A 14152-nucleotide genomic window follows, 5' to 3' on the forward strand; every position below is an offset into this window, starting at 1 on the left:
GGAAAACATTAAAAAATTGTGGGAGTGCAGTCTATACATTATTGGCCATAAAATAAAATGAAGTGATAAAGATAAATATGATAGTAATATTATGTCCAATCTTTGGTCTACTAATTCAGATGGTCTTGAATTTTTGCATGCAAACAAATCAAATTGTTCTTCTTGTCTTTTGTTGTTGGCTCACTGTTCAGTTTTGTCCTGTTGAGTTTTCCTTACTAAAAGAAACAAAAAAAAAACTGACAATTTCTTTATACAGTTATGAAAATCAATATTCTCTGTAAACACCAATGAGGCTATACCTCTGATAATGCTGAGGTAAATGTTCCTAGAATGTGTTGGTCACTGTGTAGTAGTATACTACATGGACGTTCTCATACTTGCATACTATACTGGGTAATAGGTTGGGGAGTAGTGTGTAGTTGTACACAGTGTAAACTGGACCAGTATGTAGTACACGAGTATGGCATTTTGAACGGAGACATAGTATGCATTGTTTTGTGTATGGAAAGCGATGTTGTCCCAGTGGAAAACTAAAATCGTGCAGCAGATGAACCCAGTGCAGCACAAAAGCGACCCGTCCTGATTGACAAGCACGTGGTCATTACACGGCACTTGTTCGTTTCCTGTTGTGAAGAGAGGTTTAGCATAACAGGCTATACGTACTGCGGTAAACGTCAAAAGGTCTCGTTTTCTCATTCAGCTTGTCATACTCTATCTATGCAATGTCTATTTATAAACTTAAATCATCAGCAGCTAGATGTCTTGATGTGATTTTGTATTGCATGTAACAGAATGCAGAGCATTGTTTTTTTGCTTAGTACGACATTATGGAGCAACTAGCTAACGTTAGCCAGCCAGCTAAGGCGCTCTATTGGTATTTCCTACAGACTGATCCCCTAGATGCTAACGATAGCTCAACGCGTCTATTGGAGTCAGTGTCTAAAGTCGTGTCTTTAGTCTTTGTTTAATCCTTGACGTTCCATTCTAAAACGAGTTACTCAGCTAGATAGTTAGCTACAGACGTTACGTAGTACGGGTAGTTTAGCTTACCAGCGGACTGAAAATAAACGTACTTGATGTTGAGGTTTCTTTCTGTGGTAGCTTACATTCTGTGGACGGCTAACATTAGTGAGTTAACGTCAGCTAACTTGCAAAGTGATCTAGCTAAGGTTAGTCATTTCAACTGGGGTAAGTTACGACGTAAGTTATGCAGGGCTAACGTTAGCTTCCCAACTTATCTGAAGTTGCTAAAACCTCATCTGTACCAATGGACAAGCTCCTTTACCTATAAACAGTGCATTTACATGGATTGTTAATATTGTCTTCTAGTCACCTTATCAATCAGTCCATCTGTGAAGATGCTTTGAAACTAGCTAACGTTAACGTTTAAAAGCGTGGCCTTCAACAAGAAGATAGCCTAAGTTAGCTGTAATATTAGAAAACATATCTTGATAGCAAACAAGACAACTTTGTACAACCCTGTCAGCCGCTAACTTCATGTTGGCAATGTCTAGCTGTAATGTGTTCGAGAATACATTTTCGCCAAACCGTAAATACACTTGGTGGGTTGGTTGACATATCTAGTGAGATGAAAACCCATTGTTTTGTCAACAAAAAAGATCGTATAGCCTCGTGGCAAACATTAGATACAATTGTTGACAGTTAAAAAGGGGTATATAGCATACAATGTGAGTGATCTGTCATGTGTTATGTTGTCACTGGCCTCTCGTGTGGTTGCTGATAGGTCGAACTAGTTTTTTGTTTTCATAATCCTGTTAGTCACATGTTCACATTTACGTACCTCAACAGGACGTGACTGGAGAAGGTCATAGCTCTCACACAGCACAACCTATCTGTTGCGTTAAAGGTAAGCAGAATTTGTTATGCTCTATGATATTCCATGCTATTTATAAGATTGATATTGATCAATTGTTATCAAACTATAATAACGTATCCAAGAATCCAGAATTGTAATATTTTTTATGTTGATTATATTTTATAAGATTTGGTTGCAATGAGTCTCTCAACCTGTTCAAATACTTTTTTGTTGCTTTTAGTTGAAAGGTAACCACATTTAAAAAGATTTTCAAAGAGCATTTCATGAAATGTTTATGATACATTTGCCGTATTATAGCTTGTAGTGCAGTTGCACAAGAGAATGTTCATACATGACAGGGCATTTTGATAGTATATTGTACCCATAAAATTCTTTGAACTGATGTCATAGAATAAGATCTCTTGTGTTCATATCTTCAGAATAAGTTAAGGTTGTGGCTGAGTGAAAGATGGCGACTGTGAAGGTGGGAAATGGAGCTGGAGTAACTACTTATGACGAGAAAGAGGAGGACAAAGTCAGGTACTGCCACAAAATGCAAAGATCACTTTATTAATGAGGATCTGTACATCTGTCTAGCACAATTGTAGATAGTTGCAAGTCACTAAATAAACCAGTGAGTCACCAAATGACATAATCCAACACATTTTGTAAAGCTAGCAGATGCATCTCGTCCCAAGTGACTTCGATCAGTAAAAAGGACAGCATGATGTCTTGGTGATGATAGTGCCATGTTCCAACATTTGCTTAGACGGGTTTGTGAGGTCTTTCATTGACTTCTTTACTCCAGGCCAGAGGACCTGTCTGAGCTGCTGGGTGCAGGCACCAAGGAGATCCATGACAAAGCAGAGAACAACCAGTTTGTCAAGGATTTCCTGAGAGGTCGGCTACGCAAGGAGCTATTCAAGGTCTGCCTTACTGACACCTGTGGCTTGAGTCAACTTGATCTGGAGTGGTTTGAGTCCATACTATATTGATTTTCAATTCTGTAATTTTCCTTGCCTTTGTATAAGTATGTGAAACAAGCTGATGATCTGAGTGTGATGTCTAATGGCTGTGGTAAAATGACTGATTGGAAATGTAGATGTAAAGAGACCATATGCGACAATTTGCTGCTTTTTAAAGCATGTTTTCATAGGCATCTAGTACTGTATTTATATGTATGTATACTGCATACTGTATGTCTGCAAATTAGATCTCATGGTATATAGTCATGTGAAGGACTGATAAATGCACCTGTTGCCCAACAATCCGCAGAGGCTATGCACTATGCAGTTCTGTGGTCTAGGTCAGACCACCCTGCGAAAATGTAAATAATGCTTTCACAGCATGACATCGACCACTATATCACCAGAAGCCTCCAGTTAGCATTTCACAAGTAATATGTCATTTTATTTATTTTTTTAAAGACTTCTTAGCAATTATTGACATGGAGTTCTTTTTAGATGAAGGTGGGGTATACATTTAAGGGAGTAATAAGAGCCGTAATTGTATTCCAAGCTCTTGCACAAGAGATCAGCTGACGGCCCACTAATAGAAGCAGTTTCTGAAGCTACAGCACTTTCTCTTCCTGGTGGTGAACCCTGACATCTGATCACACGTTTTTCTTACAGTTAGGGGCAGTTGCCTTGTATTTCACCTACACAGCCATGGAAGAGGAGATCGAGAAGAACAAAGACCACCCCCACTTTGCTGCACTCTACTTCCCCACTGAGCTGCACCGTCATGATGCCTTGGCCCGGGATCTGGAGTACTTCTATGGGCCTGACTGGCAGAGCGTGGTCAGCTGCTCCCCAGCCACTCAGCACTACGTGGACCGCATCCACGAGGTGGGCCAGTCAGACCCGGTCCTGCTGGTGGCCCACTCGTATACTCGCTACATGGGCGACCTGTCAGGCGGGCAGGTCCTAAAGAAGGTGGCACAGCGGGCGTTGAAGTTGCCGGCCACAGGGGAGGGGCTGGAGTTCTACACCTTTGAAGGGATCCACAGTGCAAAGGCCTTCAAACAGCTGTATCGCAGCCGCATGAATGAGCTTGACCTGGATGCTGCCACCAAGGAGAAGATTGTGCAGGAGGCTGTCCATGCCTTCCTCTTTAACATTGAGGTAACAGACGGATCATAGCGTCATAGAGAGAGATTAGGGGATGGTAGAAGTTGCGGTAGTCAGTTCCCACTTTTCCTTTCTAAGAAATACATTGTATTTCATTGCTGAGTAATGTCATTTGGTGAAGTTTAATGGGCGTAGAGTTTGAAAACGTTTGGAAATAAATGCCTTGGAAAAGGAGGAGGAAATAAAATCGCTCCATTGTTACACATACGTCTTGCAAAATATGAGATGAAAAGATTAAATCCCAATAGAATATGATCAGTTTTATTACGTTATGATCCAGCAGCAGTCTTGCCTATTTAAAGTCCCTGTTTAAATCTCACACCAATCCAAGCCTTGAGAGAAAGTGCGTGTGAGACAAACCAAGAGCATCAAAAAAAATTAGATTATAGATATTTGACATGAATTCGATTGATGTAAGAGGTTTTTGATGTAAGGACCTCCCTTGTGTGAACGTCTGTGTGTCTTGTTCTCTGAAAAGGTGTTTGAGGAGCTGGAAGAAATTGGGAAGACTTTGAAGGATGAGGTGATGGATGCAGGCATGCCAGTTCACGGAGAAATGGATGGAGACATCAATAAATGCCCCTACTATACTGCTAAAATGGGTGAGCATGGATGTGTGGACAACTGTGGTTCACAAACTGCTTTGTAGTGTTGAAAGACAATTGGTTACATTACTAAAAGCTACAGCGCCTATAAGGCAGAACAGGGATGTACAAGTGAACCAAATTATTTTTGATGCCTGTCTGTTTCTAAATGTGCTAATCACAGTATCAACTCATTGCTGACACTTAATTATGTCTGATTCAGTTTGCTGGGAGGAGACAAGTTCCTTTAGAGTTGCTTTGGAGTCGCTGACTCTTTCATAACTGTGCGCCTGATTAGTCTCTGCTGCTTCGATACATTGTGGCATCTTTGCTCCTAGTAGTCATCATAAGATAATATAGTTTGAAACTAATAATAGACTAATAGACTGCTTGTTATAATTTTACCGTCATACACATATTATTGACGATTAACACTTTATAATCCTGTGCCAGTAGAAGGCAAGCATTTGTCTGCATGTCCGTTGTTTAACACCAAGGAAAGAAGACCAAAATTGTGGTTAAAAAAAAAAAGAGCTGACAACAAAGTGACAAAACTGCCTTAAGAGATCATGCTGCCTGTTGACACAGTAGTTGTGACATGGTAGCCTCAACAGTGCAAACAAAATTAATATATGAATATGGAATGAAGCAGTTACACTAGTGGACATCTATTCTATATTGTTCAATTATTCTGCCAGTGTTTTAGGCCATTGTAGGGAGATGGTGGGCAGGCAGAAATAATAACATTACACAGATCATCTTTGTTGGTAAGAGTTTGAAGGATTGATTTGTTTTTTTCTTCAGCGGCCAGTGGTGGATCAGCATACGCCTGTCAGATGGCCATGTCCGTCCTCCGACACCCCACAGGTCAGGTCCTACTGGCAGCCTGGGTCGCTGCCTTGGCTGGATTGGCTGCCTGGTACCTCATGTGATCCCCATCTATACCAAGTGGAAATGCTGCAGGGAATAGGCTGAAGAGTGGGAGGGTAGGAAGAGGAGGGGCAGGCAGCTCTGTTCAGTTGACATCCCCCCCACACCCCTTTTTGGATGACTTCCTCTCCTCCATTTCATACCTTACTCTTCTCTACCTCTTAGTTCCCCAGAGGTCCGTCCTGTGAACTTGCATCATCGAGTGTATGCTATGCTGTCCTACCACTCCGCCATTACCTCCCAATGACCACATGGAGGGTGTTCACTGCACTCATGCCACAATTCACAGTCAGATGTTAATGGTGGTGTAGACGGTTAAAATATATAAATCTCTGGTGGATAATGGATTGTGGTTTTCCCAGCAGAGACAGGTAAATGGATTGAAAATATTACTGAGGATGATGACGGGCACAGTAATGAGTTGAAATGATGACATTTGCTGTAATGTAAATACACACAGTATGGCGTTTGGCCACTGGCTGTTCTGCATAGGGCATGGGCTGAGGTTTTGATGGTCAAGTTTTCCTTGCAGCCCTTTATAAGTTTCACAAGTTCATATACACAAATATAATAATATTTTTAGACATACATCATTTATCATCTGCAGCAAGTAGATGAAAGCATTATCCCTGCCCTGCAGAGTTGCAGTATTTAGTGTCAGTTTCCCACCCAAGTGGGAGCGACGCAACCGTTCCTCACAAGTCAGTTAAGTAACCCCTTTTTTAATGAATTGATGCAATGTCTGTAAATTGTTCAATAACACGTCCAATCTATTGACCAATGGTTGGGTTGGTCGACTGGTTCATCCTCTTTGCCATAATGATGCCTCATACAAGGTTAATGAAACAAATTACGCATTGTTGGTTGTTTTCCAGCATACCTAAAGTTTAGGTTTCTCAGAGGTCAGATTAATGCAAGTGTATATTGGTATGCAATATGAGCCTTAGGTCTTTAATGTAAAATACTGCCATACATTACCTAGTTAAGTAATCGTTAGGTGATCATCCAATAGTCTTGGCCGGCAAAGGTTGCACAGACACCTGGCATGTATGTCTTAAGCCAATCTGCTCCTGTATTGATAGCATCATTTCTACTCACATGTTAAGGCCATGGTTGGCTTTTTTGGTCTTTACTCTATATTACGCTATTAATATACTGTATGTGGGAGCTTGGCCTTGGCAATAACTTGCCAGAATGAGTATGTGAAAGATTTTGAAGGTGTAGCACTAGCTTCTTAAAATAATAGCTGCCATGTGTTATGGCATTAGTGAGAATATTTTAAATGCAAATTAAGATACAATTCTTGTTTCTTGGACTTCAAAACCTTAAGTTAAGCTGCTAAACGGCACGAGTTAAAAGGTGTTTTTGTCCCTCACAGCATTTCATTATTTTTTCAAGGGTTCAAAGCCTTGGTATTGAAACCATGTTGTGTACAAGACTTATTTAAATGCTGGAGGCACATTACAGAATCTCGGGAACAGTGTGAAGCGTAAAAGGGAGGACAGAGTCCATGAATTCCATTAGTATTAAATTAAGCAATTTGTCAAAGACTGAAAAATGCTTGTCACGCTCGGCTTCATCTCAACTGTGACTTGTGAAGAAACCTTTTCTTTTGCCTGACAAGCCAACAAGTCATACAAGTAGATCTAACCACATTCCCCAGTGTCATTTTCAGACTTTTATTTTGCTTTTGAATTGATTCATAACATTTAGTCAGATTGAAACATATTACATATGTCTTACTGTATGTGTGCCTGCTGTTGAGGCTGCTGTTCAATAATCTCCTGATCCATCCACGTTGTGAAATCTAGCATCATTAAGTGACAACCTAAAGTTAATGCCAGTTTCATGGTAGCTAACAGAAGTATACTTGTGAAATAAACTGTGTTAAGAGTGTATTATCTGTCAGTGTGTTTATTTTCAATCAAATATCTTGGTGTGTTGGAAAAGCCATTCATATGGAGGATGCCATTCTTGATGTAGAATTTAACAACTTCTGAAAGTTGGGGTATTTGATAGATCTATACAAGTCTCAAATAAGCTTTATACACATACAGATCTGAAAATACTTAAGTATGAGCCCAGTGACCATGTGTATCTGAACATTAAGACAGGATTGGGTAATTCATCACTTTCTTATTCCATGTAATGTTTAATATTAGGCCTAACACATGTTTTCTACAGAGACAGTTTTAGCACTTGGATATATATACAGAGCTTGCATGGCAGATCAAGTGGAGAACAATGGGAAGCCAAGGTGATCAAAAAGACACAAATTGAAGTTTCCTGCCATTCATCTGCATTTGAGATGACTGACTGACAGGTTTGAGAACTTCCCACCAGCAGTAGAGTTTGGATGCCAAGGTGGTTTGAGTGTGTGAGTACACTGCTGACTATGTGCAGCCAAGAGGTACTGGGCAGAGCCTTCTCTAGAGCAGTGTGCGAGGCACGTGTCCTGTAAGTTTGTTTCAGTGCCCAGTCCACAGAGCTCTAAGAAGGGAAATCCATGTAGGTGTTCCTCTTCAAGAATTGTCGGGAAAAATATATTTTCAGATTAGACTTACCTTGGCTGAAGCTAATCAATTTCTTAAGCATTAACATTTGTTTTTGGAGTTGTATGTTATCCTTGGATTTAGGGGAAATCCTTTAAAAAAAAAAATAAAAAAAAATATCACTTCCCGAATGACAGTTTCACTTCCAACTGCTAATAGATTCCTTAGGGATCTTGGAGCATTCCTCTACAAGTAGTTGAGGGATACTCTTTCTGCTGATACGGTGTGTGACTGCTGGTCAGCCTTTACTAGATCCTTGCACGTGGTCTCCTCTGGAGCCAGCCTCCTTTCTTTATCGTGTCCATATGGCAGACATTTATTAATTTCTTCACAGTCCTTAGTTCCCTGTCCATCTCTTGCCTGCAGAGAAATAAACACAGTTAGCAACCAAACTGCACAATGAATGGTTCTGTAAGGAGGGGTTACATAGGGACAGAGGTCTCAGGATGACCATGGCATGGACAAGCAATAAGCAACTGCTTGCCTAAATACTGAGACTGTTTACACTGCAGGTCTTGGTCGACAATTTAGATTTTTGGCCTGTATCCAATCTGCTTTGACTCTTTGGTCCCACCAAAATAAGTGACTTGTATCTTGAAATGACCAATCTGTGTACGCAAGTTTACATGGCCAGGGTTGACTTTGCTGTGCAGTGTAAACGTAGCCTGACAAACTGCCACAAACCAGTGACCAAACGTTTCACAGTTGGACTGATTATATTGATATAAAACACTGCTGTGTAAAGACTGCGATGCTACCATTGACACTGACATTTTTAGCTTCATAGCTCGGCTTGTCCTTATAATAGTAACATTATGAGCATACTGTATACCCATTAAGATGTTCTACAACTAATACTTTGAATCCTGGCTCCATTAGTATTCATTCAGGTAACAAGTACGCCATTAGGCTAATCTCACTGCATCGCAATGGTGGTGATTAAGTAACAGCTCTTCTGCTCTTGGTGTTGTAAGTCAATGTGAAAGCATGTATGAGTCCTGTACCTGTTGTGGTGTTGGTGACACCGTTGACGGTCCCCTCTATTTCAGTCTCATCTTCTGCATAGCTCATAATAAGAGCTTTCTGTCTGTCTGTCAGCGTCCTACACAACAAGAAAATGACAAATCATTTTTACAAAATTGGTTCCATCATCTGTCAGCAGATCTAAACATCTCAAGGCAAGTTATTTCAATAACTTCTGATTTCCTTGTAGGTGTATTACTAGTATATAGACCCACATTTATAGACATGTACGCATGTCTGTATCTAGGACAGTGGTATAATAGGGAATTTGGGGGAATAAATCCATTAGGCATTTTGCACACGAACAAAAGGTCAGATTCCTGAAGGCTTTTGACAAAGGAATCACTCTAAAGCCTCTTTCACATATGAAACCCTTTTATGCATCAGGTAAAAACACTATGATTAACCCAGATACGAACCATTCTAGCTATCTCTAGTTTAGGGAACCATCTTAAAACTTGGCAGTTACTACAAACTTGAGCCTTCAAGTCAAAGATATTTAACCCCACTTTATGAAGTTCTTACTTGGGAATTTTGATGTTGATGTGAACGTAGTGATCTCCGTAGCCATAGCCACTAACTCGTGGGATGCCTTTACCAGAGAGTCGCATGCGCTGGTCGGTTTGAATACCAGCTGGGATCTGCATCACAATATGACCATTAGAATGGCAACAGCTTTCATCACAATGCTATGACGATTTCAGTTCTTTAAACCTGACGTTTTATTTTACAGATAAATTATTGACTCAGATCCTGGCACAGCCACTAAATATTTAAACAGAGGCCAGTTAGACCACTCATAGACTGGACCAACTCATTTGTGCAATTTTAGCAGGAAATACAAAGCATTTCAGAGCTAGACTGACGGCACAATTCCAATGACATAGAGGAAATGCATTTCCTTATTAAAGGGCTAAATAAAAAAAACTGAAGGGTTGAAACCCAGCCAAGTGGTAATTATAATTGTCCAATCCACTCAAATTCATATTCTGTATCTGAGGGGATGTATTTCAGGAGCTGAAGGTCAGAGATGGAGGATTATTTTAATATTTTTAAATTCACATGGATAGGTTGCAGTCCCAACCTTTGACACCCAAATGCATCTTACATTTTTTTTTTTAAATCAGTATCAGGTAAAAAGCTTCAAAGAATTGCAAACTGCCTTGTGTTTACGTATGATGCCTATTGTGTAGCTGTTTGTAAGTACAGGATTATGATGTGGGAAGAATTTCTTACCGTTAGGTTGAGGGTCTCGTATAGCCCCTGTGCCCGTACTGTACCCCCAAGGATGGCCTGAGCCACAGTAACCAGCACATCAGAGTGGATGTCAGCCCCATCTCGCCTGAAAACTGGACTTTTCTGGACCTACATGACAGACCATAATGACACCGCAAGGTTATGGCAACTTGAAGGCCCGAGAAAATATTTTAGAAGTGTGGTGTGGAACATTTTGAGATTATGACAAAAGTTATCGTCTGCTCAGATTCATGATAGACAGTAAGAAAGACTCATGACTATGCATATCCTCCTGGGAACCCAGACAAAATGTCATCCAATTTCTCTCTTTTTTGTGATTTCCTAAAAAAAAACTAGAGGACTCAAGTCTATGGGTTGGGTCTCAGGAGGATATGACTCAATACACTGCAATCCAATTTAAAGGATAGAGATCTCCCTTGAGAGTAGTCTTTAAATAATTTCAGACAAAAAAGAAACAACATTTGATGTGTTCTATAGTCGTAGTTATTAATCTTGAATAAAAGTTACAGCATCGACTTCATCGAGCAGCAAGACTCTCACCTTGAATGTGATAAAGATTTCCTTCTTTCCAACTGGCATCCGAACTGTCTGTCCATCCTCAATGCCTGTGCACACACCCAGAGTTACAGTCTAAGTTAAGTGGTTATATGTATATTTGCTTTTTCCATGTTGAAGGCCATTTTAATTTGTGATATGCTGTTCACACAAGTGAAAAAATTAAATTGCCCCTAAAGATATATCTAATGTATAATAGTTGACAATTGAGTGCATTAAGAGCTTTCATGAGTTATTTATTTATGCATTTGTTGACAATTTAGAGGGCCTGGATAAATATATGAAGGGCAGAAACGGAAAAACAAAGTGTGTCAAATGCACAGTGATACGGAGGAACACTGTTTCTTTATCCTGCCTTCATTACTTCTGTAAAAGCTTTACTTCTTAATTAATATAATAATTGTGCATATTATCATTAATAAACATCTAGTTTGGTTGTAAAGACACAAATATATAGGTGGTCCTACCTGCCGGAACAGGCACCATAACTGTGCGTTTCTGTTTGGTCTGTCCTGTCCCTTTGCATGATTTACATGGTGTAGCAATTACAGAGCCCCGTCCACCACAGCGCCGGCAGGCAGAACGCATCACAAATGGCCCAGTATTCACCGTTTCCTTTGGCAGCGACAAACATACAGATATCCCTTTAGCTTGATGTATGCATTTGTCTACACCACAGATTTAACTGACCAACTGACCAGTTGTTTCTTGATCTTTTTAGATTTCAGCCATTTTTGAATAACAACCATTTAGTTCAATAAGACAAACCTCACTTCTATTCAATAAATAGTTTGCGCCATTTGACCTACCATGCCAGTGCCATTGCAGCTATGGCAGTGCTCAATTTTGCTGCCAGGCTCGTTCCCTCTGCCATCGCAACTCTGGCAGGCGCCATCAATAGCCACTGAGATTTCCTTATTCACACCTTTAGCAGCCTGTGTAAATGTCAGCTCCATCATGTACTGAAACAAGAAACAGAATATCATAGTTATACCACACTGATTAGTCTACAACCAACTCAGTTTAGGTCAAAGGTCAGTTCTTCCATGCACTGGCTAACCTCCTGTTGACGATCAAAGATGGTGTTGTCTCCAAAGATGTCACCAAAACCACGCCCTCCAGAAAATTCCCCAAAGATCTTTCTGAAGAGCTCCTCGGGGTCCACGCCAGTGGCACCCCCTCCCCCTCCACTCCAGTACTGCTGTTGGGCTCCTCCTTGTCCGGCATCAAATCCAGCTGAGCCATACGTGTCATACTGCTTCCTCCTCCCCTCATCACTCAAGATCTGCACACAAACACACAGCAAGATTACAAGTCTTGAACATGTCAAGTACAATCCATGCTCAACACTTGTCACAGGATCATAACTCACCTCAACTGAAAATACATGATTGACCACACACACACACACACACACACACACACACACACACACACACACACACACACACACACACACACACACACACACACACACACAATACAGTCAAAGCCATTTCACCCTAATCATATTCAATGAAACACAAACACCTGCTGTCATTAATAACTGAGCATTTACATTGATAATAAGAAGCGATTTTCATTACTCCTTAAAATCACACCACGATGACACATTCACCCCAAATGATTTGATTGTTAAGGAAATGTTGCTTGATGACGATGCTGATCAGACCTCATAAGCTTCAGCAAGCTGCCCAAACTTCTCCTTAGCTTGGGGGTCTTCTTTGTTGGTGTCAGGATGGTACTTCTTAGCCATCTACAAGAGGACATATGTACAGTTCATAAACACACATTATTTGAATACATGCATGCATCTGTGTGTGATTGGTTATTTAAAAAAGACATTAGCCTATCAGGTCAGTTTACATAAGATCAGATCAGAGAACATGAGATAAATAGATACATTAATACTGTATTCATCCTTATTGATCTTAATTTAGGAAATGTCTAAACAGATGTTGAGCTGGAAGGTAAATACCTGGTAATAGGCCTTTTTTATTTCTTTCTGGCTAGCGGTGCGAGGGACCCCAAGGACCTGGTAGAAGTCCTGTTTTCCACAAGCCTGAGAGCTTGTGTGGAAGGACAGTGAGGAAATGACAGGAGTCCTCACTCCTGTGGGGACAAGCAATCAGGCAAGATGCATCAAACCAGTGATTATCCCTATTGCTGCCATACTAATGGGCCAATTCTCACAAAGCATTTTAGCCATCTTGGATTGTCAGAAACCCAAACCAGGTGTCGGAATTGATGTCACAGAAACACTGACCCAGCAATCTGTAAGGGCAAAATCAGTATGCAATTTGCTGAACAAGAAGAAAACATGACGACGGGGCTACATCAACTTTTTGTATGCTGCTTCTTCATTGCCTAAGCCAATTTGTCAGTCCAAACGTCGCAGTGTTCACTTAGAAGTTCATAACCATTGAATCGAATACCTCTGTAACCAGTCTTTACAGACGTCGCACAATAATCTATTATCTTGAGTCACACTCATTGGTGCACAAATGAAACGCACTAAATGTACCTGCCAAACCTACTTTCCAGCTAACGCCAACCGCGTCACCTGCCGAAAGCAGAGCCAAACACAATGACTGACGTTAAGTATCCTGAATATTTGAACCACCACTCACGTTAACTCAACAAGAAGTCGAAGTTTGACACACGACTGCGTTCACCAGCTGCATGTTGGCTAGTTGGCTAGGTCACCCGTGTATGTATATGTAGCTTTAACGCTAGCTGTTAGTCTGCGTGGTTACATCACATGTTCTAGCTCTGCAGCTAGCTAAATGGGACAGTTGGGCAATTAGACGTTTGTAACTCGCTGCTATCGTGAGAAAAATCTCTCCACTGATTCATTGAAATAACGAAGTTGTTCACTTTTATAAAGCTTGTTTGCTAACGTTAAAGATGTTCCTGCTTGTCAGCTGGCTGTCTTCGCCATGTCTCACCTGACAACCCCGTCAATGTCAACCCTTTAGTAGTCCCCCCACGTACAACGGTGCATCTTGTCCATAGCTGTCGTCCACCCACATTTGACACAACCCTGCCAGCTTCATTGAGACGGCAGCTGAGAACAGATATTGGCCGCCGGTGGCCCGAAGACACCGCAAAGGAAATCCAACGTGAGGAGCATCGGGCCGCCGAGGAGGCCATCATTTCGCTGTGCAAGCTCCACAGTGTATTCTGCGCATGTTCGTAGCCCTACGCATGCGTAAAAGATTGACGATGTAAACTTCACTCGGGAGTCAGAAATGTACAGTGGCAAAGATGTTTAAATAGGCGGATAGTAGCCAAATAACGTCTTTG

At 40.9% G+C, this 14152-nt stretch overlaps 2 protein-coding genes across 5 annotated transcripts; one reads left to right on the forward strand and one right to left on the reverse strand.

Moving 5' to 3' along the window:
• The first annotated feature begins 443 nt into the window (after positions 1–443).
• Positions 444–7355, forward strand: hmox2b (heme oxygenase 2b). 4 transcript variants are annotated; one of them, XM_012838783.3, is made up of 7 exons: positions 444–681; positions 1810–1867; positions 2257–2356; positions 2625–2742; positions 3448–3939; positions 4424–4547; positions 5334–7355. In XM_012838783.3, exons 3-7 carry the CDS (start codon positions 2286–2288, stop codon positions 5459–5461), a joined length of 933 nt encoding a protein of 310 aa, XP_012694237.1. In that variant the 5' UTR covers positions 444–681; positions 1810–1867; positions 2257–2285; the 3' UTR covers positions 5462–7355. The 4 variants fall into 4 exon arrangements, with proteins under 4 accessions (XP_012694237.1, XP_031430271.1, XP_031430255.1 ...); XM_031574411.2 differs by lacking the exon at positions 444–681 and adding an exon at positions 699–1200; XM_031574395.2 differs by lacking the exon at positions 444–681 and adding an exon at positions 699–1188.
• Positions 7125–14078, reverse strand: dnaja3a (DnaJ heat shock protein family (Hsp40) member A3a). Its single transcript, XM_012838804.2, has 11 exons — positions 13795–14078; positions 12825–12958; positions 12519–12602; positions 11907–12131; positions 11656–11808; positions 11314–11461; positions 10832–10896; positions 10271–10399; positions 9560–9675; positions 9016–9113; positions 7125–8371 (listed from the first exon to the last, which is right to left on the reverse strand). Exons 1-11 carry the CDS (start codon positions 14000–14002, stop codon positions 8349–8351), a joined length of 1383 nt encoding a protein of 460 aa, XP_012694258.2. The 5' UTR covers positions 14003–14078; the 3' UTR covers positions 7125–8348.
• Between the last annotated feature and the right edge of the window lie 74 nt (positions 14079–14152).

The sequence above is a fragment of the Clupea harengus genome, chromosome 1 (assembly GCF_900700415.2).
Source record: "Clupea harengus chromosome 1, Ch_v2.0.2, whole genome shotgun sequence".
Classification (NCBI taxonomy): Eukaryota; Metazoa; Chordata; class Actinopteri; order Clupeiformes; family Clupeidae; genus Clupea; species Clupea harengus.

Bases quoted from the DNA above. Each gene is read 5' to 3' on its own strand.
- hmox2b (XM_012838783.3), top strand. From the start codon at position 2,286: ATGGCGACTGTGAAGGTGGGAAATGGAGCTGGAGTAACTACTTATGAC. The intron at 3,940-4,423 runs GTAACAGACGGA...TTCTCTGAAAAG, and splicing joins CCTTCCTCTTTAACATTGAG to GTGTTTGAGGAGCTGGAAGA. The intron at 4,548-5,333 runs GTGAGCATGGAT...TTTTTTCTTCAG, and splicing joins CTACTATACTGCTAAAATGG to CGGCCAGTGGTGGATCAGCA.
- dnaja3a (XM_012838804.2), bottom strand. From the start codon at position 14,002: ATGATGGCCTCCTCGGCGGCCCGATGCTCCTCACGTTGGATTTCCTTT. The intron at 10,400-10,831 runs GTGAGAGTCTTG...TCTGTCATGTAG, and splicing joins AAATCTTTATCACATTCAAG to GTCCAGAAAAGTCCAGTTTT. The intron at 9,114-9,559 runs GTAAGAACTTCA...CTTGTTGTGTAG, and splicing joins ATCAACATCAAAATTCCCAA to GACGCTGACAGACAGACAGA.